This window comes from Epinephelus moara, chromosome 24, assembly GCF_006386435.1.
Source record: "Epinephelus moara isolate mb chromosome 24, YSFRI_EMoa_1.0, whole genome shotgun sequence".
In the NCBI taxonomy this organism is placed as follows: domain Eukaryota; kingdom Metazoa; phylum Chordata; class Actinopteri; order Perciformes; family Serranidae; genus Epinephelus; species Epinephelus moara.
This window is the reverse complement of record NC_065529.1, coordinates 20,678,877-20,706,439: the sequence shown is the minus strand read 5'-3', so window position 1 is coordinate 20,706,439 and position 27,563 is coordinate 20,678,877. Positions and strand designations below refer to the sequence as shown.

The following is a 27,563-nucleotide window of genomic DNA, read 5'->3' as shown; positions in this document are numbered from 1 at the left end:
GTTAGGGGATGTCGTGGGCCAAACAGTCAAAGCACAAAAAACACAGGTTTTAAGCTAAAAAAAAAGTGGGTTTATTTTCCCCAAATAATATTTTTACAAAGCTAATGACTAAAGATAACAGAATTTGAGTTTTAGGGCCCTTAAAAGAGGTCAACAAACCATAACTCTTCTGAAAAATAAGGCAAACAAAACTAGATGGTAACAAACAGACCTAACAAAATGAGACAATGGGGCAACATACAGTAGGCTATATACCGTCTGATCAGACCAAGAGGAAAATGTAGGCTACATAGACAATAACCAAGACTATGGCCTTCTGCATATAACCAGGCTCTGCCCTCAGTCTCGTCTTTTGCCCAACTCCAACCAGGAAGTGATTTCAGGTAGGCTAACTCAAAGACAAAGAAAAATGAATTAGTAACTTACAAAGCAAATAGCAAAATGACAATGTAACAATGTAAACTAAATGTGTGCGCTTTTTCCAGAGAACAGTGTGTTGTCAAAGTGCTAATAAATTTTAAACTAAACAAACTGGTGTTGTAGATATTTTAAGTGACGGCAAATCAAAGATAGCTGAACCTGTGGTAATGGTGTTGGTAAGTCATTCAACCTTTTGTGTGGCTGTGGGCACAGCCATCACAGGGGATCAATTGTTCTTCAAACAGGTTGATTGTCCTTAACTTTTAAAAGACAAATATACAGCTTTATTTTGAAGGAGTACATTCATTTTCCAAGGAACAAAACACTTACTGGGAACAAGCCTTATCAAGTTTAAGAGAGATTCTTTGGAAGCCATAGAACCCATTTTTTATTTAGAGTTGTTATTTGGTGAGGTATTGTCAACAAATCCCATGAAAAGACATAATAAAAAGTAAATTATCTGATCCTAAACTAAACATTGCCTGTGTGCTGAAAGCATGTATCTTATTCATGAGCATCACAGACATCCATTGTTGTCCAAAAACTAATTAAAAACACAAATGAGCCACATGCCACACTGGGTGACACGTTCCTTTATTATCATGGACATGGGAGCTGTGATTTGAGTAAATCCCACAGAGCACCATCCTGATGCTGTAAATACTCATTAGGCTCAATAGTCCATGGCTGAAAACAGTCCTCAACAAATGCATTATGTCCCACTATTTGAGTAATATTCATTTATCTGACTTTATGTATCACCCATTTAAAGATTTCCATCCTCAGTACAGAATGAACAATGTAAGAAAAATTTCTGTAGGAATGAACAAGTTGTTGGTTTTCGTCATTTGTCGACAACCCAAATAATCTAGAATAACACCAGCCTCAACCTTTAAGTGATTTCATCTGTCAGGTTAAAGGCGATACATTACAAAGAAAATGCATGGTGCATGGTGAGGTGAAGAGGGAGGTGTACACAGGTTCAAGTGCACAAAAGGAACATTGTAAAACAACAACTTCTGAAGTCACTGCTAAAGTTTCGTTGTTTCTTTCTTTGGGCAGATGAAGTAAAAAGCCTGTTACAGCACTTGTCCTGTGCTCAGTACCAACAGTTTCCACTATAAAAGTTGACAACAGGTACCAATTACACACCAAAAGTAAAGTCAATAGTGAATTTGTAATTGTAACAATGTCAATAAAAGTAGAGGATGAAGCCAGTGGTATGGTCTGAAGCACTCCGGGCAGACTAGTATTAACCACAAACATGCGTCTTGGCTCCAGAGTTGGGCATGACATCAGGAAAGTGAATTCAGTGATTAACAGAAGTGAAACCAAAGCCAGAGCTCTGTCCAAACCTCACAGTGGAAATGACTGAGTGCCCTTGCCAAGGCAGGCTTGGCTTCAGAGAGACTGTTCAATCTATCGCCTGCACTCGCTTCCAGATTTCATAATAAATGTGTGTGTAAAAACTAAAAGAAGGATGAGGGGTGTCTTTGAAACTTGTGGGTTTAAAGCATGAGTGGATTATTAGAAAATGGCCCCTGTACACAGATATGCAAAAGGCCCCACCACCTCTTGACTTAGAAGTAATTTTGTGTTTTTTTTGGTGGCTTTGTGTCTCTCTGTCATCATTTTGAGTGTCTGAGGGGTTGCCCATTTTTTTACTTAGTATGTGTGTATTTGTGTATCTCTTCATGTCTCTTTGTGGTCATTTTGAGTCTCTTCCTGGTCTGTTCTTGTTTATTTCAGAAGCATTTTGGAGGTGAGGGCAAGGGGGGGGGGCTAGGTCTGTGCCTGGCAGGGCCATTCAGTAATCCATCCATGATCTGAAGAATGCTGGCAGGGCCATTCAGTAATCCATCCATGATCTGAAGAATGCTCCATAAAAATGATTAAAGGGAAGTTTTACTTCTCCAAATTTCGAAAATCATGGCCTTTGACATTGAGGGAGGTACCTGTTAAGAGCAATTCAGGATAAGATTTCCTTTAAAATACGATTGTTGGTGGTTACACCAAATGTCTGTGATTCAGTAAGGTGAGACTTGACATCTACAATGTTTCATTTTCTTCTCTGCACGTTTTAAAGGTCAGTATTGTGGAAAAAACAAGTCATCCCCTACATTTTATGATGAAAGTTTTATGTGGGTTTTTTTTTTCTTATTTACCTGAAATACAGAAAACATGATGTGCTGATGGTTCATTTTCAGTTAATCAGGGAAATACATCTGTATCATATGTTACAGCACATGTCACATGTATGTTATTCATTCATTCATTCCTTCATGTTCCGTAACTGCTTATCCCATTAGGGGTCTTGGGGGTGCTGGAGCCTATCCCAGCTGACATTGGGCGAGAGGCAGGGTACACCAGGTCACCAGACTATCACAGGGCTGACACATCGAGACGAACAACCATTTGCGCTCACATTCACACCTACGGACAATTTAGTCACCAATTAACCTGCATGTTTTTGGATTGTGGGAGGAAGCCGGAGTACCTGGAGAACAATGTATGTTAAACATATGTATAATACATGAATTGCTCTGCTAATGCCTCATCTGCACTAGTAATGGAAATATTTGGCAAATGCAAATTGAAAACACATACCAGCCACCATCCTTGAGTTTAGACATTTAAATCTGACTGTAAGCATGTTGGTTCAAGTAAAAACAGACAACATTTTAGCTTCCCCCCTTAGTGTGTCAAGTGGTATTATTATTGGTATGGCTGTCGCAAAGTCAGGTGGATAACTTTCCATTTTTTTTCTTTGGTTACTTACTTACTTACTTACTTCGGTTGTTCCACTGTCCACCATTTCTGCTACTGAGGACAGTAACTGCAAAGAACTCACAATGATACTCTTTGGTACCTGGGGATAGCCACCGATAGCTATCAGGGAAAACAAAAATGCTATTCACTTCCTGTTTTGGTTGCAATGGTTGACACCCTTCCTTTGTATCGCAAATTGAGTCTTCATTTTGGCCACAGACCATACACCGTAGCAGACAGAATTATAGAGAAAGTGAGGCTTGTAGGGAACCAATCTAAATGCAGATGATGTCATTATTCTACAGGCATTACATTGACTTCATAATGATAAGTTAACGCAAACAGCTTGTCTATGTCCACTTTAAGTTTATTGCAAAAAATATTGTGGTGCAAGTAAAAACACATATCAAAGCCAAAATACTCTTCATCACTGCAAAAGTTCTGTATTTCAAATACAAAGACATACAAGTGTTACATGCCTCCATTCCAGTAACATGTTAGATTATACAAAACAGTTAACGAAAAGAAAAAACAGAGTGAATGTGTTTTATTTTCAATGGAAACAAGTAAGAAACGTGTACGGTAATGAAGTCTGATAAATCTGTACACAAGTCAGTACATATAGGACATAATAGACGGCATCATGAAGTCTACTCTCTTTGTGACACAATTCTTCACAGACCTCCAGAAGATTTTAATAAACCCCTCTGGGATCAGGAGGAGGCACGTCAGGATTATTCAGCCACATTCTTTGACTACTGTAAGGTTTAGCATTGTGTTATAAATAGTAAAACCGCAGCAACTCTATCATACTTTGCATAAGCTATGAAAGTAGACTGATTTACAGTGCACTATGAATGCCATGTCAGTTACGCATTTTAAAAATGTATCGCCGTTTAAGTACAGTACATTCACAGGCACCTTCCGACCTATTGTTTTAGTGGTAAGATTATAAAAGAATGTCTATTTACAGAGTGGTAATGGATTACAGTGACAGCTGGTATAAAAGGATGTCTGTTGAAACAGTTTCATCTTCAATGCTGACACCAACAGACGGCTTTTCTTGGGTTGCCTCCAAATCTGTAGAAACAAAAGAAGATCTTTAAACTGACTGACTTTCTTTCCACAGCAGAACAGTTCATAATTAATGTACGCATAATAACTAACTGTTCAAAAACTAGTCGAATTATATACAAGTTTAAGAAAGATGGGTGATGTATATTTGCACTGCACTCACCTTGTACCGTATCATAGGTCAAACCTCAGTGGATTTTCCAACACTAGTGGTCTGTACCTGAAAGATTCATAAGGACATTATTAATTTAATATTAATCCCAACAGATGATAAATCATTCATATGAGGAACTTCCCCTTGTAGTAGAAAGAGATTTTTCAGTATAAGGAGAACAGAGACAGTTTGAAGTAGTTTAATTTCTGTTTGCATTAGGTATTTTGTGCTCTTAACCTCTGAGATTAAAGGCTAGTTCACATTACACGATTTTCACCCTGATTTTGCGTCGCGGAGACTATCGTAATCTTTTGAGTGTTCATACCTGGCGACGTGTGTTTCTGTCAGCCAACTGTGTTACGACCTGTGTGTGCACACCACAAGATTTCTCCACCGAGCCCTCGCCGATAGAGTCCCAGATAACACGGTGACGTCACCAAACTACGTGTTTTAACTTGGAGAGGACACATTGTAAAGGCATGGATATTCTTCCCAGTATTGAATCAGGCCTGGGTTCAAACACTACGCGCTCCCCGTAATCCTGTGGACGCCGCCACTGTTGTTGTTGCTGGCCGGCTGGCTTGTCAGTGTTGCCAGATCTTGTGAGAAAAACAAGCAACCAGGGCAATGGAAACAAGCCCAAAAGAAGCGACTATCATGCGTTTGAATAACTTATTAGACAGATATATATAGAGAAAGGCGACGTTTAGAGAGCAAGCCCAAATAAGCAACTCCACTTTAGAAACAAGCCCAAAGTCACGGCTAATAAGCGGACTTGGCAAGTGGAAACCCTGCAGCTTGTCCTCCTCACATTTCTTCCGTCCTCCTGCGTGCTGACGTGGGACGTATCCCACCTCTCATTGGCTGATGCTCTTTGTCAGTCGTGTCACACTTCTCCAGTTTTCTAGCATGCCAGATATCCAGTCCCAGTCTCAGACGAGGGGGCGACTTGCTCGTAGGCTTGTTCACATATGAGGACTCGTCGTGGCAGACTATCTGCGACTCACCTCTGACCCAAGGTGGCTCTCAAGATCCTCTGCGACATCAAAATCATGGTGAAAATCGTGTAATGTGAACTAGGCTTAAGAAAAAATGCATTAGTGCCAAACACTGCAGTTCCTCAACTGGCCACTTGAGGCTGAGTCAATCCCCATAGACCCCCATGTTAAAGTGCCCAACTTTACAGCAATAATAAACATGTTTACAGCCTGGTCTCTATAGCTTATTTCCCTGTTAATGGCAACTGTACAGGGGATGAATTTCTATATAACCTTTAGCCTATTAATTATTAATTACCTATTAATTGCCTACATAATTAAGCACATGGCTGCATTGAGTGACAGGCAGGTGCCCTTAGTTGACAAGTCACTACCAATGCAACCAACCTTGTTAGGTACTGTAATGAAGCCATGGTGTAACCCTGGATTCACCGCATATAGGTGTCGCTACTTTGGTGTGTTTTCAGTTCATGAAGGTTAATTTTAATGTTTAGGTGGCCTAAGATGTCGTGTTCAATGTTTGGTTTTACTAAAAGACCCTCTGAAAAGTCAGATAGTCAGTTTTTCCAGTTAGCTCATTTTGTTTTAATGGTTATAAACCTCTTTTTGCTAGAAAAATATTTACATTAGCATTAGCATTATCACAGTTAACGTAAATGCACCTTGCTAACCAAGCTAGCAGCTAGCACTAGAGTTATATCCACTCACTTGTTCAAATATGTTCACTTTTGGCTCCAAAAATCCTGTTTGGCGAAAAATGCCAAACTGAGGTTTAAAACAGGAGTCTACAAACCAATGGGTGACATCACAGTGGATACATCCATTATTTTATAGCCTACAGTCTATGATTTTTAACCACATGAACAACTGCTCAAACACTGGTTGTGCACTGTGTACTGCACCTTGCCACAAGGCAGATCCTTGGCCTGGTATTGTGGTTTGGTCTTGGGCTTTAGTGCAACTGGTGGTTGGATTTTTTCTGGGGATCCTGCCAGAGCATTTGGTTTGTGGGAGACCGCAGAGGATTCAGAGCCGTGAGCAACCACTGCTTCCTTAACAGTGATCACAGAGGCAGAGACCAGGGAGGTTTCCTCTGCCTCTCCTCCAACAGCAGAGTGGTAGCTGTGACTGGAGCTGCTGAAGCCACTCACACTGTCTCCTGATGACTCGGAGCTGTCCACTGGAACAAAGAGAGGGCTTGATTACACACATGATCATTGCATGAATAATAGATGGGTGATTCTAATATTTCTTAACGGGAAAGCCAAGATTCAAACACTGTGGCAGCAATCAATGTCCCTTCTGATATGTCCTTGGATGCCTTTAAAAAGTATTTGACCTTTGACCTCTGACCTAGTCAGAGGGGAATAAAACCGTAAAAAATATCTTTAGGCTCGAAACATGATACCCAGCAGCCTCAGTGAAGCTGTTCAAGGGCCATCAGTAACACACTGTCATGGCAGTGGGAGGTTCCTGGGTACAACATTTCATCTAACCCTCTTGTTCATTTGCAATAAATAGTAATCATGTAAGAGTTAAGACCATGTCTGCTGAGTTGTACACAGGAAACTCACACAATAAGTTGTGGCTCCCACTCTCATGGTCCAGGTCATCCTCCTCCAGAGCTCCAGGAGGCGATACATATCCTCCAAGGCCTCCTGCAACTCCCCTCCGCTTTGGCCCACACAGATATCCCACCGGGGACAGGGAACCTCTACCAGAGGAAGAGGAGGAAGACGAACTGCTTCCTGAACCAAGAGATTTTGGCCGACCCCCGGGAAGCCCGTCCTGTGAACCACATGATCCCACAGAGGACAGCACCCTGTTTTCTGCAGAGACCAGGTGAGAATATGTGTTATGAGCAGAAGTGTGATAAGCTGGAAAAAGCCATCACAATGTCTACTGACTAAAATTAAAGTGTTGAATAAATAAGTAAACCATTGCTTACCTCTTCCTATCAGTACATAGTTGACGGCTCTGTCGTTGATAGCGGCATCACTGGGCTGGATGTCCATGAAAGGCTTGTTTCCAATACCCATGAACACTCTTTCCTGCATACGGACCTCTACAAAACAAGTGTCAAATCATTTCTTGAACATATTTTAAACTAAAGACATGACAATAAGCACACATAAGTTGAACACAAATCACATGTTGCTGTCACTGACTTTGAAAAGTAAAAAACGATATGCAGTGCAAATGTTAATCTATTCTGAACATCCCAGGCGCTATCACATTAACCTCACACGTTATCATGTGATATTTTAATGTACAGTGTGTGTATTGTGAGTCATTTCTTTAACCTTACAGCCTTTTTGTGATGCTGCTTGAGGCCACAGCTTGTAATCAGCCTGTAATCTGGGCATCAGCAGTATGTGATCATGTGCTGTGTACCTCTGTTGTGTACTGCCTGCTCCCACAGGATCCGTTCCAGGTCCTTGGTCCAGGCTTCCTTCACCTGCCGGCTGACTGCTTGAAGTGTGTATGTGTCCTGGGTTTTCCTCTTTCTGAACCAGATCTCGAAACACAGGCCACTGTCACCACTGTTCTGGGTCATGCCTACATCTGACGTCTAAACATAAACAAAGATCGTGTAAGATAGTAGTGTAAAATATGGTAAGCACTGTAGTAATTAGGCTTGTGGAGTGGAGTGTTATACAGTGTGTCACAAGGCCTATTAAACTGCCGGATAGTACAGGATGAAATAAATGTTATCTAAGAGGCGGACCAGCCACCTGGAGTACAGTAAGTTTATACAAATGAGGCCATAGCAACAGCACCACTGACCTGGCAGTAGTGGTTAGCCTCTGACTGTTTTGCATAAGGTTGCAGTTCAGGGTTTATCCATGGTGCTAATGGGCTTTATTCTTAGAAAGGTGTTAGTCTAATATATACCCTCTTGCTACGGTAATACAACATAAGGTAAAAGTACTTCAAATTGAAATTCATAATTATTCAATAAAATTGATTCTGCAGCCAGACTTCTCTAAATTACATAAGAAAAATTAAATAGTTCTCTGACTGACATATTCAAGGATTCAATTTTTTATACAAGAGAAAGAATTCACCCTCTAAGTGACTTTTTTACATCAATTACTCATCCTCTGTTACCTTGAATTTATGAAAAAAAAAAAAGAAGATTTTTCCAACATCCCTCAATGGTGAATGATGAATTCAAAGCATCTGTTAAAAAACTCTCACACAACTTGTGCAGTGTCATCTAAGTCTCATTTATCAAGTGGTTTGCTCAGTTCTTCCCAAACACTTTTGATAAAATTTTACTATTTAAATAACCTCCACATACCAGTCGTGCATCTGGGCAAGCATGTGCGTTTGAACTTTGCTTTTGCATACCAACAAGTTGCCAAGGGGCTACTCGTCCGTGAGTTGTTGCTGTTTTGGCGGAAGGGTTTTAAATGCTAAAGTTTAGCAAAAATGCATGTGAAAGACTGGTTAATGAGACTTGGATTTATTTCAATTCATCAAGAATGTTCCTTTTCTGGATTCATGGTTCACCATAAAGGCATGCATGAATGACATTGTTACCATGAATTCAAGGTGACACAGTAGTTGTTAATATAGTAGTTGATATACAAATGGTAAGTCTGTGGGTGAAGTATTTCTTTAAGTTTAATATGTTGTATGAGGCTAAAAGTCCAAAGTTAATTTACATGTCCAATGCTCCTCTGCAAGTGATTTGGAAATTTCGCTGTTACAAATAATGAAAGCCACATTTCCTCCATAAATCATGAGTAAATGTATGCCAAGCATAAAGTAATCGTCACTTTCTGTGTAAGTATCCGATGTAGGAAGTTTCCTTTCACTAAAGAGGAAGTGGTAGCAGTGGAAAAAATTCTATACTCTTATTGCCTAATTTACTGGTTCTATTGATACATCTGAACTTTAGATGAAATTGTGTGTGTAGCAATATCCGTACCTTGAATGACTGCTTGTAGATATATGTTTCATTTCCTACATCCGTCTTTCTGGTCTTGCTAAAGAGAATGAGTTCTTGAAAGAGGAATATGTGGCGTAAACACTTTTTCTTCCTGAATGTAACCAAGAACTCATCCTGGCGTATCAGCTGCCCCTGCTCCTTCAGATTAACCTGCAGAGCACAGAGGGAGAGACTGGCGGTCATGTACTGTGGTTAGCAACAATGCACCAGAAAGGAGAAAGGACTTTAATATTACAGTTCTTATAGAAGTAATACAATAAACCTTTCCTGCTCCATTCCCTCTGTCTCTGCCCTCCAGATATTAGAGCTCCAAACCATCATCCCACACACACAACAACTCCCTTTACATTCCATGGAACAGATGATAAAACTATTATCTTTTCCCTGTGCTCTTTTCATCTATCTTAATCATTCCCATCCCACATTAACCAACACTATTACACAAATATAAATCACAATGATAAATGTTCTGAGGAACATTCTTCCTCACCCACACTGTACGTATCATCCTTATGGATAAATGCCCTAGTCTTGCCTGTACCTGTTATTTTACCCTACCAATGGTGTTGCCCAACGCTGGATGAGATAAGTCATTCTTATCTTATACAGCATACCTGTGTATGTATGTACTGTATAAAAGACATGGAATCCTCCTTTCTAATAATCTTGCTTGACATTTCAGTGCACAACATAACACAGAAGGTAAAAGAAACAAACTGTCTTACATCACACTGCTGGATGGCGTCCATGGCCAGCAGGTTGTTGCCGTGGCGGAGCTGGAATTGGATGACCTCCAGTGCGGCCTTGACCTCAGCCATCTCTCTGATTTGGCCTGGACCGCACTCCCTCACCATGTCCTGCAGCAGCAGGCTGTACTTACTGATCCGCTGCACAGGCTTCAGCAGGTACGACCACAGGTCCATCTTATCCCCCAGCTTCAGCTGCTTTTGCTGGTGTGTGAGGAGAGGAGACAGAGCACACGGTGAACCTGCAGCAGTGTATGGCTGAAGCTATCAGATTAATGCTAAGGCTGAGTTGTAAATAATGCTAATGTTAAAGTCCCCCTTCAGACAGGTTTAAAAAAGAAGAAGAAAAAAATACTCTGCCATGATTAATACTTTGTTGCTAATGCTTTTCCCAGATAAAAATAAAAAAAGACCACCACTGTAAAGACACATCTGTTTAACTGTTTACAGAACACCTCCAACTGCAGCTAGTTATGACTCCTTCTATTATTAATTCTTGATCCATATAGGTTTTATATTTGTAAAACTCTCCTAGAAGTAAAAAAGCTATTTAAAAATCTGTGATTGTGAATCTGTGAAAACTTGCAGGCAGGGCCAGCAGGAGAAACACTACTATGCATATTAAGTGGGCTGCATACTGTGGAGGCAAGCCCAGAAGCTAGAAACTTTTTTTTTGGCATAGCCAGGCGAGCAACTCCATTGGAATGATACGCGCCATATTGTAATCTGGTATCTTATTATTATTATACATCTTTGTTTCTCCCACATTGAAAAATTTTGATTCTGGTGTCGACCTGTACCACAGCTACTTGGACTCATAGATTTATAATAATACCTAGATACCCGATTCCAAGATGGGCTCTCTCCAGCCTTGGTGGGGTGCTAAAACAAAGTGTGGTAATAGGTCTGGCTGTGACAGACTAGTGCTAATTTGACTGGTGAAAAAGCAGCACACATAAAGACCACTAGCGTTAAAGGAAACATCGGCGAGATTCAGCCAAACACATTCTCACATATTGACGGTTGGTCATGGACTTTCCATTGGACCCATCCACCACCACCCTTCCCGCCCGCCCCAGTCCTACTTTCTGCGCCTTAACTTTCGTCCTAGTCCCGCCGTGTGTCCCCCTAGTTTCCCTCAAACTATAACGATGACCGGCCGCGTATCATGCCGACGTTAAAGGACGCCTTTTTTCGTTGGTTTCTGATGCTGTAAGTCACTGCCCTAGCACTTGATTTCGACGACCTCAGAGTGAGACCGAGCTCTTCAACCATACATGTTTGAGCCTCATTCAGACCCAGATGAGAAATCTGTTGTCACCAAAATCAGCAACTATCAAATGTATGAGAATGGTAAAAGTAGTTAAGATCCTTCATTTGTTTACGTCATTTGTTAGCTTGTTAGCTTGTAGGCTAACTGGCATTGGCTGCTAAGATGGGGTTTTTGGTAGATAGTGGAAGAAAGAGTCCAGTTTACATCCAAAAATTACACACTCAACCATGTTTGCTGTCAAAACTTTTGCTATGCTAATGCAAACTCTGCTCTCTCTACTGACAAGTCCACAAGTGTCAAAGTCTGTTCCCCCATCGATATGTGTGCTCATGTTAGACAGCGATTTTCTTTGGTATTAGTGATGTGCCTAATCTTGTTTGCTTGGAGTATGTTTTAATCTCAGATTTTAGGGAAGTGCACAGACATCACCCTCCTTAGTAGAGGAATGTGAAAACACCTTTCTAATGACAAACTTTGTAGTCAGTATAGTCAATGTCAGACATTTTAAGGGACATTAAAATAAGATAAATATTTTTTAAGTGGAGGGGTATTTAAAGTGGATGGGAAAGCATCCAACCGGAATAAAAGAGTGTATAGAGATGTAACTTGAATCTTTATTTGGTCATTACTTTTTATTAGCCACACTAGGAGCGAGGCTTTAGGGTGTCACTGTGAGAATGTTAACACGCTGATGTTAGCATTTAGCTGAAAGCACTGCTTTACCCAAGTACAGCCTCACAGAGCTTCTCACAAAGCCTCTTATCTTGCTGAAATACACTCTTGTTTAAGAAAATCATGATGTGGTTTTGGGAAGAGTAACAAGAGAATAAAGAGCAAAGGGAGGCTGGCAGCGGTCCTCACCTTGAAGAAAGCCTGCCCGTGATTGATGAGAAGACTATCAGACTGTGGTTTGTTCTTGCTGTAAAGGGCATACAAGGCAAAGTTCTCTCTCTGAAATAAAAGGGATGAAAAAGAGCATTAGTCATCATCATTATCACCCACAATAAAAACTCAGATACTAGTATACCACACCGTGAAATGCAGGCTAAGTTGTACAACATCACGATCACAGCTGTGTTAGATGTAGTCCTTATTTCCAGTTAATGTGTTCATTGATATCAACACTAAAGCAGTTGATTCCTCGGAGGCTAAAGACCTAGCATTAGCGGACAGCCAGGAAACATCTGGAAGGGCTTTTGTTGGCAGTTGATTATGTTTAATTATTGCCGTTTTGGTTCAAAACAGAAAACCATGGACCTGACATCACACAGACTCACATCTGCCAAAACCTGGTTACGTCATGGAAACAACAGTTACTCAGGTGCACCCCACTTGCACACTGTAATTCAAACCCAATGCTTTTACTGTCACTAATACGAGAACTGCCCATTGGTCCGACAGCCCATTGGTCCGGCATCCCATTGTTCCGACCATATTAAACTCATTGTTCCGAAGTCCGTTCCGAAATCATCATGATGCCCTGTGATTAAGGTCTGGTTAGGTTTAGGCACAAAAACCACTTGGTTAGGGTCAGGAAAAGATCATGGTGTGGGTTACAATGAAAAAGAAAGTGGCAAACACATAAGCCGTGAGCCTGCTTCGCCTCAAGCCTTTCCCAGCTGACCCAGAGCCGGTCGCGGCGCACCATCAAGGTAGAAATACGCCCGCCGGGAGCCGTTCAGCACCGCGGACAGTCGGACTAATGGGCTGTCGGACCAATGACATGGACCCCACTAATACACCTACATGTCGTAGGAAACAGCGTCCCACTCTGAAGGGTTCATTCACGCAGCTCTCCAGCTCATCCAGGAAATGATGTCGGTGGAAGTCATGGAGTTTTTCTAAGTTACCGAAGATACTCCCCCTCTGGCCCCTGAGGTCCTGAGGGACGTCGGGCCTCTCCAGCTCGGGGAAGTAGTGCTCTCGAACGTAACCCAGAGCCTTCACGTACTCCCTCTCTGTGGACAGCAATTCCTCCATGATCCTCTGCAGTTTCCTGTCCCACACATAGGAAATGGAAGAAATGATTTTATAAAGCTCATAACCAAAGCCAGGTGAGCTTGGGATCATGCTAAGTTTTATATTATTTATTTGTGGATATGACAGTATTGTTTAACTGGAGAACAACTGCGCCATTCATGAATATAACCTATGTAATTTGCTGTAAGGTCCTGGACAGCATCGCACTGAGCTTTAGATTACAGCTGAGGGGAGGTGGTGTTACTTACAAAACATTGCTGCCATTGTCTTCTGTTGCCGTGACTAATGTCTCTGGGGTCCTTGACTCTTTAGGGCTCTGGTGCGAGACTATGCATCCTCCACCCTCCTCTTCATTACTGTCTCTCTTTGACTCACAGCTCAGGTTTCCTGTACATAAACTCTCGTTATGGGAAACTGGGAGATTTTGGACGGGCTGTAGATTCTGTTCCAGTGGCTGCGTTCTGCTCTGACAGTGTTTGTGTCTTACATTCAAAGGTGAAAAGCCGGTGATGCTCTTTATATAAGAGCTCACACATGAGCCCTCGCTCAGGGACCGACCTAAAGGTTGGTGCAATTTAAAATCAGCGCCCCCTTCAACTGAGTCTGCGCTCCTCAGATCTGCCTCGCTGTGGTGCCCTCTCAGCCTCCGTTTGGCTTCTGGATGACAGTCAGTGTTTTGGGGGAAAACAGGAGTCATTTTCTCATTTTTAGCTGCTGCTTCAGGTGATTTCTGCATTTGGGATTCTCCGTTCTCAATCACTTTCGAGTCGAGTTTTAAATGGTGGTTGAGGCATGCAGCAGTGGTGCTTTCTCCTTCACTTTCTGAAATATTGACTACCTCTTCCTGAGAGGTCAGCTGCAGGGTCTGGGAGCAGTCATCCTCCCCCACCTCACCCCTTTTCTCCTCCTTTTCCATTCCACCATCATCCCCTTGAGGGTTTGCAGCTGTTGTCTGCTGGATCTGGTCCTTATCTGTGCCTTTCTCCTTCTTTCGCATCTCCTCAAGACGCTGCCTAACTTCTTGGCACTGGACCCAGGCTGCATTCCACACTCTCATCACCCCCGAGGCCCCTGATCCCACAGCACAGGCCTTAGCTTTCAGAGCTTGGAGGTGCGGGGTGGAGAATTCGCCACCTAATCTCTCCTCATACATCTGGAGTGTGCTCAGCGTCTGAGCTGAGTAACACCCCTGCTCTACCTGCTCCAAAAAATGACTGCATTCCTTGGCCAGGGCAGACGCCTAGAGAGGGAGAAAGAAAAGCAAATTTTAGATTTAAAGGTTAACACAAATCAGTCAAAAATATGTGGACAAAGGGAAAGTGAAGAAAGAAAGAGACTTTAATTAGAAATGTCAGATGGGTGGAGCAATGAAAAAACAAACCTGTTGACAGAAGCGGTGCACATGCACCAGTGTGTCCAGTTCTTTGTGCCTCTGCTCTACCCGCAACATAAAATCATCCATATTGGATTTGAAAGTGCTGACCATAGTGAGAAAAACATCTGTTGCAGGACTGGAATCACTCATACCAACAACTCCCTCTGCCTCCGTCACCAGGGTCAAGGCGTATCGTTGTTTCTCCTGTAACAAATGATAAATGAAAACAAATGTATTTTCTCCCCTCTCGTCTACACAAGTCCCTATCTACTATTTACTGTTGCCAGTGCAGCCATTTAGATATTTTCAACTTTGGGAAAATGAAAGAAAACTGTAATGTAAACAGAAACACAGACCGCCAAATAAGGGCAACTTTTCTGATTTTTAAAATCCCTTTTGATCCATTGCTAATACCTTGGACTCAGTGAGAAATGAATCAAAGTGCTGCAAGGCCTTTTCAGTGCACACCAGGGTCTCATCTGTTGTGTAAGAGTCCTTCAGTGTCTGTTCGCCGTCCGTACTGAACCACATCGCGGCCTGCAAGACGTAATGTGGAATAACACAATGTTGGTTTACAGCCTGGCAAAACTGTGTGTGTAGTATCACATATATTTTTTTTGAGAAACAGTCACATTAAAGGTCCCATATTACGCCCATTTTCAGGTTCATACTTGTATTTGGGGTTTCTACTAGAACATGTTGACATGCTGTAATGTTCAAAAAACACTATTTTTCTCATACTGTCTACCTGAATATACCTGTAAACAGAACTCCACAATCAGTCTTAAGATTAAGGTGCAGGTCGGTTACAAGAACATCTCAGATAAAATCCTAAACATTCATAAACAATTCAGTTCAGTGTGCGGTGGTTTTATGTTTATGATTTCATCTGAATATACCTGTATTGCTGTACTGTCAGAAATGCCCCGGTTTAGCGCCTGTGTCATAGCAGCAGTATATTCCTTTAAATAGTATAGTTGTGACATCATAACTTAACATAAGTCCTGATGGCATGTTTAAAGGCACAGTCTCTAAATACAGATGGTGTGCATTTCTCTGTGAATTGAGCATTTTGATACTTTCACAGCATTTATATTGCACCTATTATACCTGCTTTATGATTAAAAAAGACCTGGACTGGATTTGACTTTTTACATAATGGGACCTTTAATGAGAATGTACAAAAGGAGAACAACTTTCATTTCCCTGTGTAAAATACCATGATAATTAAATTTTTAGCTGTTTCAACACATATTATAGATTTTAATATTGTGAACTGACTGACAGAAGTGGCAGTACCGTGCTAATTTTGGCCTCCATCTCTCTGAGCCTGAAGAGGAACTCCAGGTGCTGCAGTGACTCATTTGATCTCATTACCAGCGTGTGGAGCTTCTCCTCCACCTGGTTGTACAGACTCGTCACTGACTCCAGAGCATCTCTGCAAAGGATGGTGAAACAAACATTAACAAACTCTGAGACAAATCAAACTTGAATTGCACTGTAATGTATCGTTTGTAATTTCAAGTGCGTTATGGGGATAAATGCGCTATTGTTAAGTTAGGCTCACCTCAGAAATATACTGGGGTTGTGTGTCATTATTATTTGAGTTTTTGCAGAATTGCTGAATATGTTATGTAAGTAACATGTTAATTATGGCTGTGAAATGGAGTGCATAATAACTACACATGCCCACATGATTGCCTTGATAAATTGTGGTGCCATACTGCCGTAATTACCAAAAAAAAAAAAAAAAAGTTTTGTATAAATAATGTGTGTGTATATTATGCTAATTTGAATGTTAACAAATATTCAGGCATGCCTGCATACATAATTCACTCAATGTTAGAATGGTATTTTTAGACAGAACCATATGGTTATGTACCAGTTACTGTTTATTTTAGGTTGGACCATTAATTTAAGATTAATAATATCTAATTGCTGCTGTGCATCTATTTGAACCACAGCTTGAAAAGTGAGTTACAACTGTAAAAATCTGTTTTATACAGTGGAGGAAGTAGTAATCTTCTTCAAAATATGACAAGTGTATATAAAAATATCTAAGTATTATCAGAAAAAATATACTTGACTATAAATAATAGAAAATACTAATAGTAAGCAGAGTGGCAGTGTTACGTTATTGTATATTATTGATTTGTTAATAATGAAACATTAAAGAGCAGGATGCATTAATGCTGCAGCTGGTCGAGGTAGAGCTGCTTTTTAAATCTGCTGTTTGGTAGTTTAATCAGAAATAATGATCATATAATTAATATGTAAACTCTTAAAGCCTCTGCATACCCATAGTCCTGTCACACAGGTTTTTCCATTTATGATGCCTCATTAGGCCTGTTCTCGGGACAGTGTGGGCTTGTACAAACTGCACTTTATTGACATCTCCCTCACACACCTGTTAGGGTGGGACAACTTAGCACATTATCACTCTTATAAGTACATAGAGTTTGATGGCACCATGTAAGTCTCAGCAAGCTCCAACAAACTGACACCTGGGCTGTCTTCATCCCCAGCAAAACAGAAATGTTGGGTACATTGAGTTTGATCGAAATGAGCTTTATTGGCATGGGGAATATGGGCTTACATTGCAAAAGCAAGAGTGAAACAAAAAACAAGAGCTGTATGTACAATGAGTAAAGATCTACTAGAATTTGGTTTTTCAACATGCTGCTGTTTGGCTAACATGTGGGACACACCCATCAAATAAGAGAAAATTTCCCTTAAATCCTATCGCATACCATTTAACCATGATTTGAGGACACGTCATTCAACCCATAGCAAAACAGAGCACACCGCTTCAGATTGAGCCTGCCCCGATTAGAGGTCTAATCAGCCAGATTAATTGAAAACACCTGTGTGGGTGTGCAGAGGCTTTCATTTGTAACTGTATGTTACATATAGATTTCAAACAAATGTGGTGATGAGGAAAGTGAAAAAATTCTCACTTGCAGACAACAGTTTATTTTAAAATACAACAACAAATCAGTGAAGGTGTAAGACAATGCAGGTGAAAAGAGATTTTAACACCGATTTTAATTTTAACACCGAGCTGTGTTCCTGTGATGTGCAGTATGTCTCTCGGTGTATTAACTGAAGGAGAACGTGAGTAGATTTTAATGTTATATGATACCTGTAGTCCTCAGACTGAGGAAATCTGAACTCCTCCCTCCTCATCCTGGCCAGTGCAGCCCCTCCCTCTCTTTGCAGGGTTACCAGTCGAGTGTCTTCCAGCACCTCTTTCATTGAGGCCCTCTGTTCCTGAATGCACTGTTGCACTTCCTGTAGCAGCCAAAGCAAACGCAAAGTCAGCATGTCTGCTCTGGTTCAAAATATGCAGTACACTAATTACAGGATGTCACACTGTGAACGTGTGTATTTTACCTGGGCGGTGTCTATTTTTTTGCTGCCATCCACTTTCTTGATGGCCTTCTGCAACAAGCTGTCTGCACCTCGCAGGTCAGTCATGAAGGAAACCAGTCTCTGAAATAAATCACATTTAAGACTTAGTGGAAGTTGAAAAAAAATATATACATTGTACTGAACCCGAGAGCTTTGAGGTGAAGAGATACTACGTATCTGCCCTCTGCTGCCTACAGAGAGCACCACAGGCGGCACCAACCTGAGGCCAGGAGTACTGAGGTGTGCTTATTAGCTACAAACACAAGACTGCCCTCAGTGTGCCGCTGGCTATGGCTCGGAAAGACCTCAGAGTCCTGGACCTGACTGCTAATAAGACATCCCAATCAACACATTACTGCAGCAGGCTGTAAAACTCCTGCATGAGGCAATTCCTGAGGACCTTCTGTATTCTACATCACTGCTTCTGCTTTACAATGTTTTGGATTGCATGTGTCTACGAATGGCGGGCCATTAGACCAAAACGTTCCTACACAGTTTGCTTTAGTTTTAGTGGATGAAGATGAGTCAGAAATTTATCTACAGAGTCACTGTAGATAAATAAATCACTGAACAGCCTACAGCCAATCTCAGCCATGCTAATAATTGCTACAACAGTTCCTCAAGCACTATTTACTAGGTAACAGTAATTAGTAACAACATGTTATGATTTTGTTTTTCTAATTATCTAATCACAGATCGTTTCGCAACTTGACTGGGACTTGACTGTTGCCAAGCAGCACATATCAATCCCTGCACACCAGCGTGCTACCTTGTGTAGGTCTACATGTTACCACAGGCCAACCACTTTGTTTCATGAACATTTATCGGTATGTTTCCATTTATTACGCAACCAGGGAAATTAGAGTCTGTTGACAGTATCCAGATGAGTTAACAGATGATCAGACAGTACGTTACGACATCAGCTGATGTCATATGAGCACACCTTGAGGTTAGCAGTCAAGTATCCAGGCATGTTTTCTTCCATTCAACCTCTTCTGTGGACCATTCATAATTTAACTCAAATATTATCTGTGGAAATGTGTTCAACTTTGTGCTGCAAAGTTTGCGACGATGACTGTTAATGTTGGCTAATTAATGTTTAGTGTAATTAAAAGTTTAGAGCACATGTAAAGCAGAGTGATAGATGCAAAGTCCCATAGATGTTTTATGTGCACTCATGAAATACCACTTGTCTAACTTGGATGGAACCAGCTGTTATATCACAAACTTCAGCTGCTTCCCTCTGACCTGTAGTTTAATGTACTGAAGTTGGGTTTGGGATACTTTAATGCTAAAATTCATCATCATTTCCCCATTCCCATTATGCTCTAATGAAATACCGTACATTTGTTATGACCTCTATACTTACATTATAAACACAACCAGCTTGTGGTGTTGGAGCCAGTGAGGGTTGTACTGATCAGTGTTGCATGACAAGCATAAAAAAGTCTGCCCCTTCTTAACAGTCAGTAATTTACACTACAATGAATAATCTAATTAATCACTTAGATAGAACTTTCCCCTTGTGACATCACCCGCCCTCCACTCAAAGACCAAAGCTAAACTTGCTACTAAAGAACAACAGAGATGATGAATGTCTGGTTTGGGTTTGTAACTAGTCATCCCCAGTGGGTGGACTGCGGCTGAACAGCAGTCTCCTCCAAATCTACGGGAATCTCCACAGTTTATCAAAGTGACTGGGAGACTTGATATCACAGCTGAAAGTGAAAATTTAGTACCTGATGGAACTGCAGCCAGTCAGCGTGACTGTAAGTAAAGGTCCCTCCCAGTTCAGAGGTCAGCTGGGAAGCTTCAACTGTCTTGTTGAGGGCTTTCATAGAAGTCACCATGTCCATCTTATTGAGAAACACAAAGGCAAGGTTAGAAAGAAGGTAAAGTGCCACTCATCTGTGGTGTCAAATCAAGAGAACAAAGGAGAACATGGAAGCTGTTTTCATTTCTGACCTGTAACCCTGGCTGTTTTTCAGGTCGAGGACAAGTGTCTTTGTCCACCAGCATCACGGTACTGTGGACGGCATGGAGAGCTTGCTCCTGTAGCAGAAAGTCAAGTTAAAGGATAATGTTAACTTCGGTATTTTTCAACCTGGACTCTATTTTCCCGTGTTTTTGTGTCTAAGTGACCAGTGGGAACAACATTTTTTGAAACTGGTCCAGTATTGAGCAGATGGCCTGCAATGTAACTATTCAAGGCATGTGAGCACCGTAAATGTACGTCCACTAAAAGTGCTAATTTTTACCACAGATAGGCTCGGATTGTTATTCTAAGCAGGGCTGGGCAATAAAAGAATAACAATAATTATCTTGATATAATTTCCTTATCAGAGATAAAATAAATGTTCAGTTAATCCCCGATACAATCAAAGCACCCATATGCTCATGGAGGAGGGAGGTAATGTGCCTTAAACTCCAGTTGCCACCCCTCATTAACCAGAAGAAGAAAAAGGAAAGGAAGTAGTAGCAAGTAGTAGCCGGCTAGTAGCAATCGTAGAAGAAGAAGACAATACTGTCCACTAATGCATACAGTAAATTTGTAGATGTCTGAAAACATTATGGAAAGGATCCCTACAGAGATAAACCTCTTTGCTAAAGAGTAAGATCCATTTTGTTCAACCAGAAACAGCCGCAAAAACCTCATCACCAAACCCACCAGACTCCATTTAAAAAAACAGTTATTTTATCATTGTAAATCACACTTTATTCAACAGCAACACCCTCGACAGCAACAAAAAAACTCTATTGCAAGTCTGTCCGTCCTGGAAGAAGGATCCCTCTTCAGTTGCTCTTCCTGAGGTTTCTACCGTTTTTTTTCCCCCGTTAAAGGGTTTTTTTGGGGAGTTTTTCCTTATCCGCTGCAAGGGTCATAAGGACAGAGGGATGTCGTATGCTGTAAAGCCCTGTGAGGNACACTGTTCCAACAATCACCACCTCTCATTTGGTTTCAATAACCCTCAATTCACCCAGTTAGATGTGAAAGTATGTTGGCTCTCTCCATGCTTAAATTGCTTTGTATTTAAATGGAGTCTGGTGGTGATTTCAGGGCTGCTTCTGGTCAAACAAAAAGCATTTCACTATTTCAAAAAACAAGTGTATCTCTGTAGGAATCCTTTCCATAATCTTCCACTTAGAATAACAATCTGAGCCTGCCAGTGGCAAAAACATGCACTTTTAATGCACAGTCATTGACGTGTCCAAATACCCTCAGTGGTTACATTACATTAGATTGCACACAGCTCTCTTGCTCTATCTAAACTACTGAAGTCACCCCTAGAGGACAAAAAACAAGGGCACAGTGCCATGTGTTTTAATTCAGCATAAGTAGCACTAGATATTCTAATGATTTAGAAATGAGATGAATGATTGTCACAGCAGCAAAACAAGTGTACTTTTTCATTAACCTTCTTCTTAACTGACATGACACCGAAAGTCAATAGGTTTACAGTGTGAATCACAGTGTATTAGGGCATCTTTTACTGTAAACCTGCTAAAACAAATGGGTATTGCAGCCTCTGGTGCACTTCTTTACTACCACCAAATCATCAACTTGCACAACCTTAAACGAACTTGTGTCACCCAGACACACAATGACTAATCCTGACATCAATTTCTTTAGCTGTGAATCAAGGAATGTGACAGTTTCCACATGTGTCAGCATCTGATAACAGGGTGTGTGTGAGTGTTTTTGGGTGAGCTCAGGCATTGTTGATTCGGACTTGTGCATGCAGGTTTGTTGTTTTTAACCTGAGCCATCAGCAGAGCTTTGTAGAGGTGAAGTGAAGGAGGCTTCTTCCTGGCATTGATAACCAAAGTCATTCCCAGCTCTCGAACTTCCTTCCTGCCAAAACATTAAATCATGTCAGGGCACATTCAAACATTATCCCTTCTTCACAGTAGTCTTTGTGTGATAAAAGGCTTTTAGGCTTGTTTACTTATTCCACTTTTCAAATCTGTATTTATCTTTATATCTCTCTCTGCCATCCACACCCACACTCTCTCTTCTTCACACATCCTATTCCACACTTTGACGCCTTCACACATCCCTCTTAATGGCCTCTTCTTGGGTTACTGTTGTGTGAGTGAGCCTACATCAGACATGGCTGCTAATTCTAGCAAGGCGCTGCATACCAGACAGTTGGCAGCCAGCCTGGCCAGAGACTGTTGTGGTATGGCTCTCTGGTGGGGACAGAGGAAGGCCAAGCTATCTGGTAGAATGGCTTTTTGAACTTCAAAGACTCCATTAAACCCAGAGCAAACAAATAACACTGTTGAAGTGTTCGCAAGTAGACCTTTGGGGGGGGGGGTACTCATTTGGCAGAGGGTCAGCACCGGTCACTGCTCCTGACAGCTGATCTTAAAGTATTACACATGAGGCAGTTACTCAGTTCATAAAGTTGTGATTCTGCATAAAATATATTGTTTTAGTATTTGTAAAAGAGTAACAATATAAAGGTATGACCCATAAGGGATCAATTAGTGTGGTTGTATGAGTAGGGTCATATTACTCAAAGCCTGAGCTGGACAATGGAGATATTTTAAAAGGTGTCTGCTGCCCTCTTGTGGTCAGACCTCTTATTATATGCAGTCCAGTAAACTACAGTTTCCCTCTCCTGGGCAACTGAGGAGATTGAGCCTCTCATTTACAGACATTTGGTCTCTTTTGATACAGAGATCATCTTGGCGTGCTGTAAGACAATGGGCCCCTGAGCACAGATATGCAAAAGCTCTCCTTTATAGGAGCAAGACACAGACTTTATGGTGGTTTTGCCTCTTTTCTTGTTGTTGTTTTGTGTCTCTTTGAAGTTGTTATGCATCTTTTCAACATTTTGATGCTTGTTGCGGTAATTTTTTTGTCTTTTTTGGTAATTCTGTGCTTCTTAAGGGTTGTTTTTCCCCTTTTTGTAGTCATTTTGTGTTTTTATTTTCTGTTTCTTTGCATCTTTTTGTGGTCTTTTTATATTTTTATTTACAACCATGGCCCAGAAAAAGGCAAAGGCTCTTGAGAGAAGGGGGCAGGGGCTAAAAAAATAAATGTTAAGAGTTAAAAAGAAAGCAGCACACATCCAAACATTTCAAAAACACCCACTACTCACATACAATCACAACAAACATTACGTATGACAAAAAGCATTACAAAATAACATGCAGACTAGCACACAAGCCTCAGGCAGGTAGCTAGCAGACAACAGAGTCAGGAAATACAACAACCAAGACAAGAGCAGAAAGCACAAGCAGTAAGCCAAACAGGCACAGCAAAGCAGCAGCAGCAGCAGCAAGAGAATAAGCATGGGACAAGAGAACGCAGCAGACAGACAAAGGTTAGGGAATATTAGAGGATCAGGACACTGCAGCGTGTATCAGTGAGGATGTCCATGTAAGAGTCCTTGTTCACTGTTTTCAGTACCTTGGTATGGAGTGTAAGTAGAGCAATAATTCACAGACATTTTGGGCTGACACCAGAGGGGACGTCCACTCATTTCTGCCTCCATGGACCTCCACCACTGCCCTGCCTGTCCTGTCCCTGCTGCCTGAGGGTTAACAGGACAGAGAAAAGATAGTGACATATAATTAGTTTTAAATAAGTGTAAGAGGCAGTTTTGGTCAAAGTCAAGGGTTTTAAATGACAAATGGCATGACAGCACAGAATAACATTGTCATTTTGAGATACAGAAATGAATGCTCAGACATTAATGTTGTTTATCAAATACCTGGCAAAGTAATGATGCCAAGTTCAAGCAGATCAGCAATGCCTCTCAAACTTGATCCGTCTGTCTGTGGAGACTGAGGAGTGTCACAACTTGCAGAAGGAAGCTCAACTTGTGCAGAGGATGGCCTCTCTGTCTTTGAGTTATGGAGTTTTGGGTCTGGTCCATCTGTGGCGGAGGGAGTTTCACTCCTACTTGACTGGGAGTCTGCATGACAGTAAACACAAACATAATTGTCTTCCCACAGAAAAAGCAAAGAGAACCAAATAAATCAAAGTATAATTAGAGCATTGCGAGAGAAAAACTTAGTGTGTGTATTTTGTTTCTCATAACTTGATTTTGTTTAATCCATCAGACTGCGTCTCCTGAGGACGCTCTTCTAAGACTGCACTAATATTTCTTATACACTATCAGCTCGTGCCAATTTTATTTTCAGTCCAGCAACCTTTGCCCTTTTATAACAACAGTAATTATTCAGCTCTTCATCCATAAATCTTAATAGCCCTCTATCGTCATGGATGCAGCTGCACAGCTGTATACAGACAGCCTTTAAACACTGAACATGGGCTCTGTAACAAAATGCTGCAGCGGCTACTAAGCCTGGCTTTGATTTCAGACATCCTAATTGGCCTCTCCTTAGGGCCAACAAAGCCTCGCCTGTGCTCTCTCTCTTTGCTGCTTTAATAGTCCATGACAAGCATGTCTCCAGTCAAGATCTCAACATGCCCTTCTGAGGGCACGAGGGTGCATGCCAGTGGGTGCAGGGAACACAGAAAGCTCCTTCTTGCATGTTATGCTGTCTCTCTGCATTAGAGGAACGCTCTGCTCTTTCTTTTTACCCAATGGGTTCAGGCCCTCCCTTTCATCGGGGTGCAGCATGCTATTTCCGTTCACTCCCTCGGTAATGGGAATTTCGTGAGTGTAGCCGTACTGCTCAAGAACTCAGACAGCAGAGGGAGAAGATCACACTCAAGCCTGATCTTCGACCCTTTGAACCCTCTTCCTGAGGAGCCTTTATGATCTCTGCGGAGCGCATTCCCTCAAGCACACAAGGTCACGGTCGAGTTTCAATCAGTCTGTTTAGCATTAATGTTCAGTGGCCCTGCAAGCGCTGAGCAACAGATCATAATAAACAGCTGTGTGTGCAGTAATAACAATGTACAAACTTTATGTGTGGGTGGATGTGACAAAGAAGAGAGGACAGAAAAGGACAGGGAAAGACTGTAGCAAAAAAAGTCACTTGAATGTCAGGTGTTTTTCATCCTGGGCCCTGTTTTTGAAATTGGTCCAGTATTGAGTGAGACATCTGAACATGGGGCAAAACAGGCTGAAATGTAAACACTTGGAACAATATGCACCGTCAATGTACGTCCACTAAAGGTGTTTGTTTTTCCCACTGACCGACTCGGATTATTATTTTAAGTGTCTGACAACGTTATGGAAGGATCCCAACAAATATAATCCTCTTTGTTAAAGAGTAAGAACCCTTTTGTTTACCAGAAACAGCCCTGAAATGGCATTTGCCAAACCCACCAGACTCCGTTTAAAGAAACAGTGGTTTTATCATCGTAAAGCACACTTCATTCAAAGTCGACGGAAACAAAATAAAACTCACAAAAGCCATCTCGATTTGTCTTTCCACTGCTCCGGCAATCACCAATCTGATGTGGCTAAAATAAAACCTTAATTTACCTGGTTAGATGATTCTAAAGTTAATGTTTATTTAATTTATTTGATTTCGGAGCTGTTTCTGGTTCAACATGAAGGATACTTACTCCTAAACAAAAAGGTCTGTCTCTGTAGGGGTCCTTTCCATACTGTTGTCAGACATGTAGAATAATAATCTGAGCCTGTCAGTGACAAGCAGTTTTAGTGGATGTCAATTGACGGTGTACAAATGCCCTGAGAGATTAGATTGTAGCCTATTTTGTTGCTGCCAGCTGCAGTCCTCTCACTCAATACTGGACCAATGTCAAAACTGTTGCTCCCATTTGTCACTTAGACATAAAAACATGAGAAAAAAGGATCCAGGTTGAGAAATACAGGAGTTACTCTTTAACTTGCCTACTGTGCTTACCTTTTTTAGGGGACTTTAGTCTTTCCAGCTTCAGAGTCACCTGATCCAACAGTTCACCTTTCTTACACTGCATCATGTTGGTGATTGTTTCGGGGCAGATGTCACTGTGGCTTCTGTTGTTGAGTTTATAGAGAAGCGGACTCCCTTTAGGCGTCTCTGACACAGTGGACAGAGACCTAACCTTAACTTTGTGCTTTCCCGATGGTTTCACAACCTCCACGTTCTGATGTGGTTTAACGTCACCATCTGATCCTGGATTCACACTTGCATTATGTCCTAATTGGTGGGAAATTAGTTTCATGTGAACTTTGTGACTGTGGCTCAAACCAGGGGTTGATTTCAAAATCTTGGGTGATTCCTTCATGAGGTTTTCTGACTCAGAACTCTTAGGAAGGTCTCTGAGGTGAGACGCAAAGCTTTCAGGTGTTGGTTCACAGCAGCGTCTGAACTGACAGAGCTCGTTACTTATCACAGGCTTATTACAGTGGTTACAAAAGTTTCCAGGTTCACCTCTTTGAGCTTCAAATGCACCCCTGGATCTTAACTCTGCCTCTTCACAGAGACCGACCTCCTCTAGGGCAGCCAGGAGGTCTACACTCCCCCTCTCAAAAGCGACTGGGTTTCTCAGTGCTGCCACATACGAGTCTCTGTATCTGCACTTTAAGTCTTGTTCAGTAAGCTCATGCTCCAGCCTTCTCTGACTGCATGGTGTGCAAGGCTCCTCTGCATACTGAAGGGTGCGTCCACAGGGAACACTGTTCCCAAGTGGCACAGGTGGTGCTGGTCTGACAGGTTTGAAAAAAACTGAATTGTGTGGATCTGGATGGCTGCCTCTTTGTTTATCCACAAACTCATTCCCTTTGGCAATATCCACCAGGTCTACATAATCGCCCTCGATCTCCCGATAGTTGCGACTGTCCCAAGTATTAGGAGAGACCAAACCCACAGGCTTAATTAAAGGCCTGGAGCACGATTTGGGGGTTCGTCTGTCATGATCCATTTTGACAAGTTTTGAGGAACAGTGCACAGGTCTCAAAGATGCTGGCATCCTTTCTTTTGAAGAAAGAAAAATGGCTTCCACTGGGAGGGTGGAGGAGTTGAAATGGGAAGGAACTGTGACCTGTTTTGGCTCAGGAGGAGCTTCCCTGTAAGTTGGCATGATCTTAGGCTTGTCTAAAAACTCCGGGATGGCGATTTTAGCCCAGGGCAACTTGATTACTCCTTGATCTGTGCAAAGCAAGCAACGTGACAGAGGAGTTCCCTGGCGTCCTTCATTGATTTCCTGCAGCCATTCCTCTGTGAAGATGCAGGGGTAGGAAGTCTCAGGGACGGGGGTCTCCTCCACTTCTCGGCAGCCCTCCTCCAGAAGACTTTTCAGGACAACGCGAGCCGCTTGGTCCCCGAAAGGTTCCACCTGTAGATAGAAGTCTCCAGGGCGCAGCAGCAAAGGGTTCACAGGTGCTAACTGGACGACGGTTTTATCATGGAGACACAAAGGCCAACCCTCACAGCGGAAAACCACATCAGAGTATCCAGCCTTGAAAAAAAAAAAAAGAAGCAAAATTAGTTTTCTGTGTAATCTTGGTTTAATTTGCTCTTCTTAATACC

General features: G+C 41.7%; 1 protein-coding gene across 2 annotated transcripts in view; it reads right to left on the bottom strand.

The window, feature by feature from the left end:
• Positions 1-3,541: 3,541 nt before the first annotated feature.
• The window catches only part of LOC126386342 (uncharacterized protein KIAA1755 homolog), a 49,829-nt gene continuing 25,807 nt past the window's right edge, over positions 3,542-27,563 (bottom strand). For both annotated transcript variants that reach the window (XM_050038615.1, XM_050038614.1), the window contains exons 3-24: positions 25,956-27,492; positions 23,882-24,085; positions 23,578-23,701; positions 21,918-22,011; positions 20,124-20,210; positions 19,898-20,014; positions 18,141-18,239; positions 17,890-18,038; positions 16,047-16,185; positions 15,162-15,284; positions 14,754-14,951; positions 13,621-14,612; positions 13,139-13,388; positions 12,254-12,343; positions 10,099-10,323; positions 9,353-9,523; positions 7,810-7,987; positions 7,364-7,480; positions 6,990-7,244; positions 6,318-6,595; positions 4,427-4,483; positions 3,542-4,269 (exon numbers count right to left, since the gene is read on the bottom strand). In XM_050038615.1, coding sequence (XP_049894572.1) covers positions 4,445-4,483; positions 6,318-6,595; positions 6,990-7,244; positions 7,364-7,480; positions 7,810-7,987; positions 9,353-9,523; positions 10,099-10,323; positions 12,254-12,343; positions 13,139-13,388; positions 13,621-14,612; positions 14,754-14,951; positions 15,162-15,284; positions 16,047-16,185; positions 17,890-18,038; positions 18,141-18,239; positions 19,898-20,014; positions 20,124-20,210; positions 21,918-22,011; positions 23,578-23,701; positions 23,882-24,085; positions 25,956-27,114 — 5,088 coding nt within the window. In that variant the 5' untranslated portion in view covers positions 27,115-27,492 and the 3' untranslated portion in view covers positions 3,542-4,269; positions 4,427-4,444. The remainder of the gene's footprint in view (positions 4,270-4,426; positions 4,484-6,317; positions 6,596-6,989; positions 7,245-7,363; positions 7,481-7,809; positions 7,988-9,352; positions 9,524-10,098; positions 10,324-12,253; positions 12,344-13,138; positions 13,389-13,620; positions 14,613-14,753; positions 14,952-15,161; positions 15,285-16,046; positions 16,186-17,889; positions 18,039-18,140; positions 18,240-19,897; positions 20,015-20,123; positions 20,211-21,917; positions 22,012-23,577; positions 23,702-23,881; positions 24,086-25,955; positions 27,493-27,563) is intronic.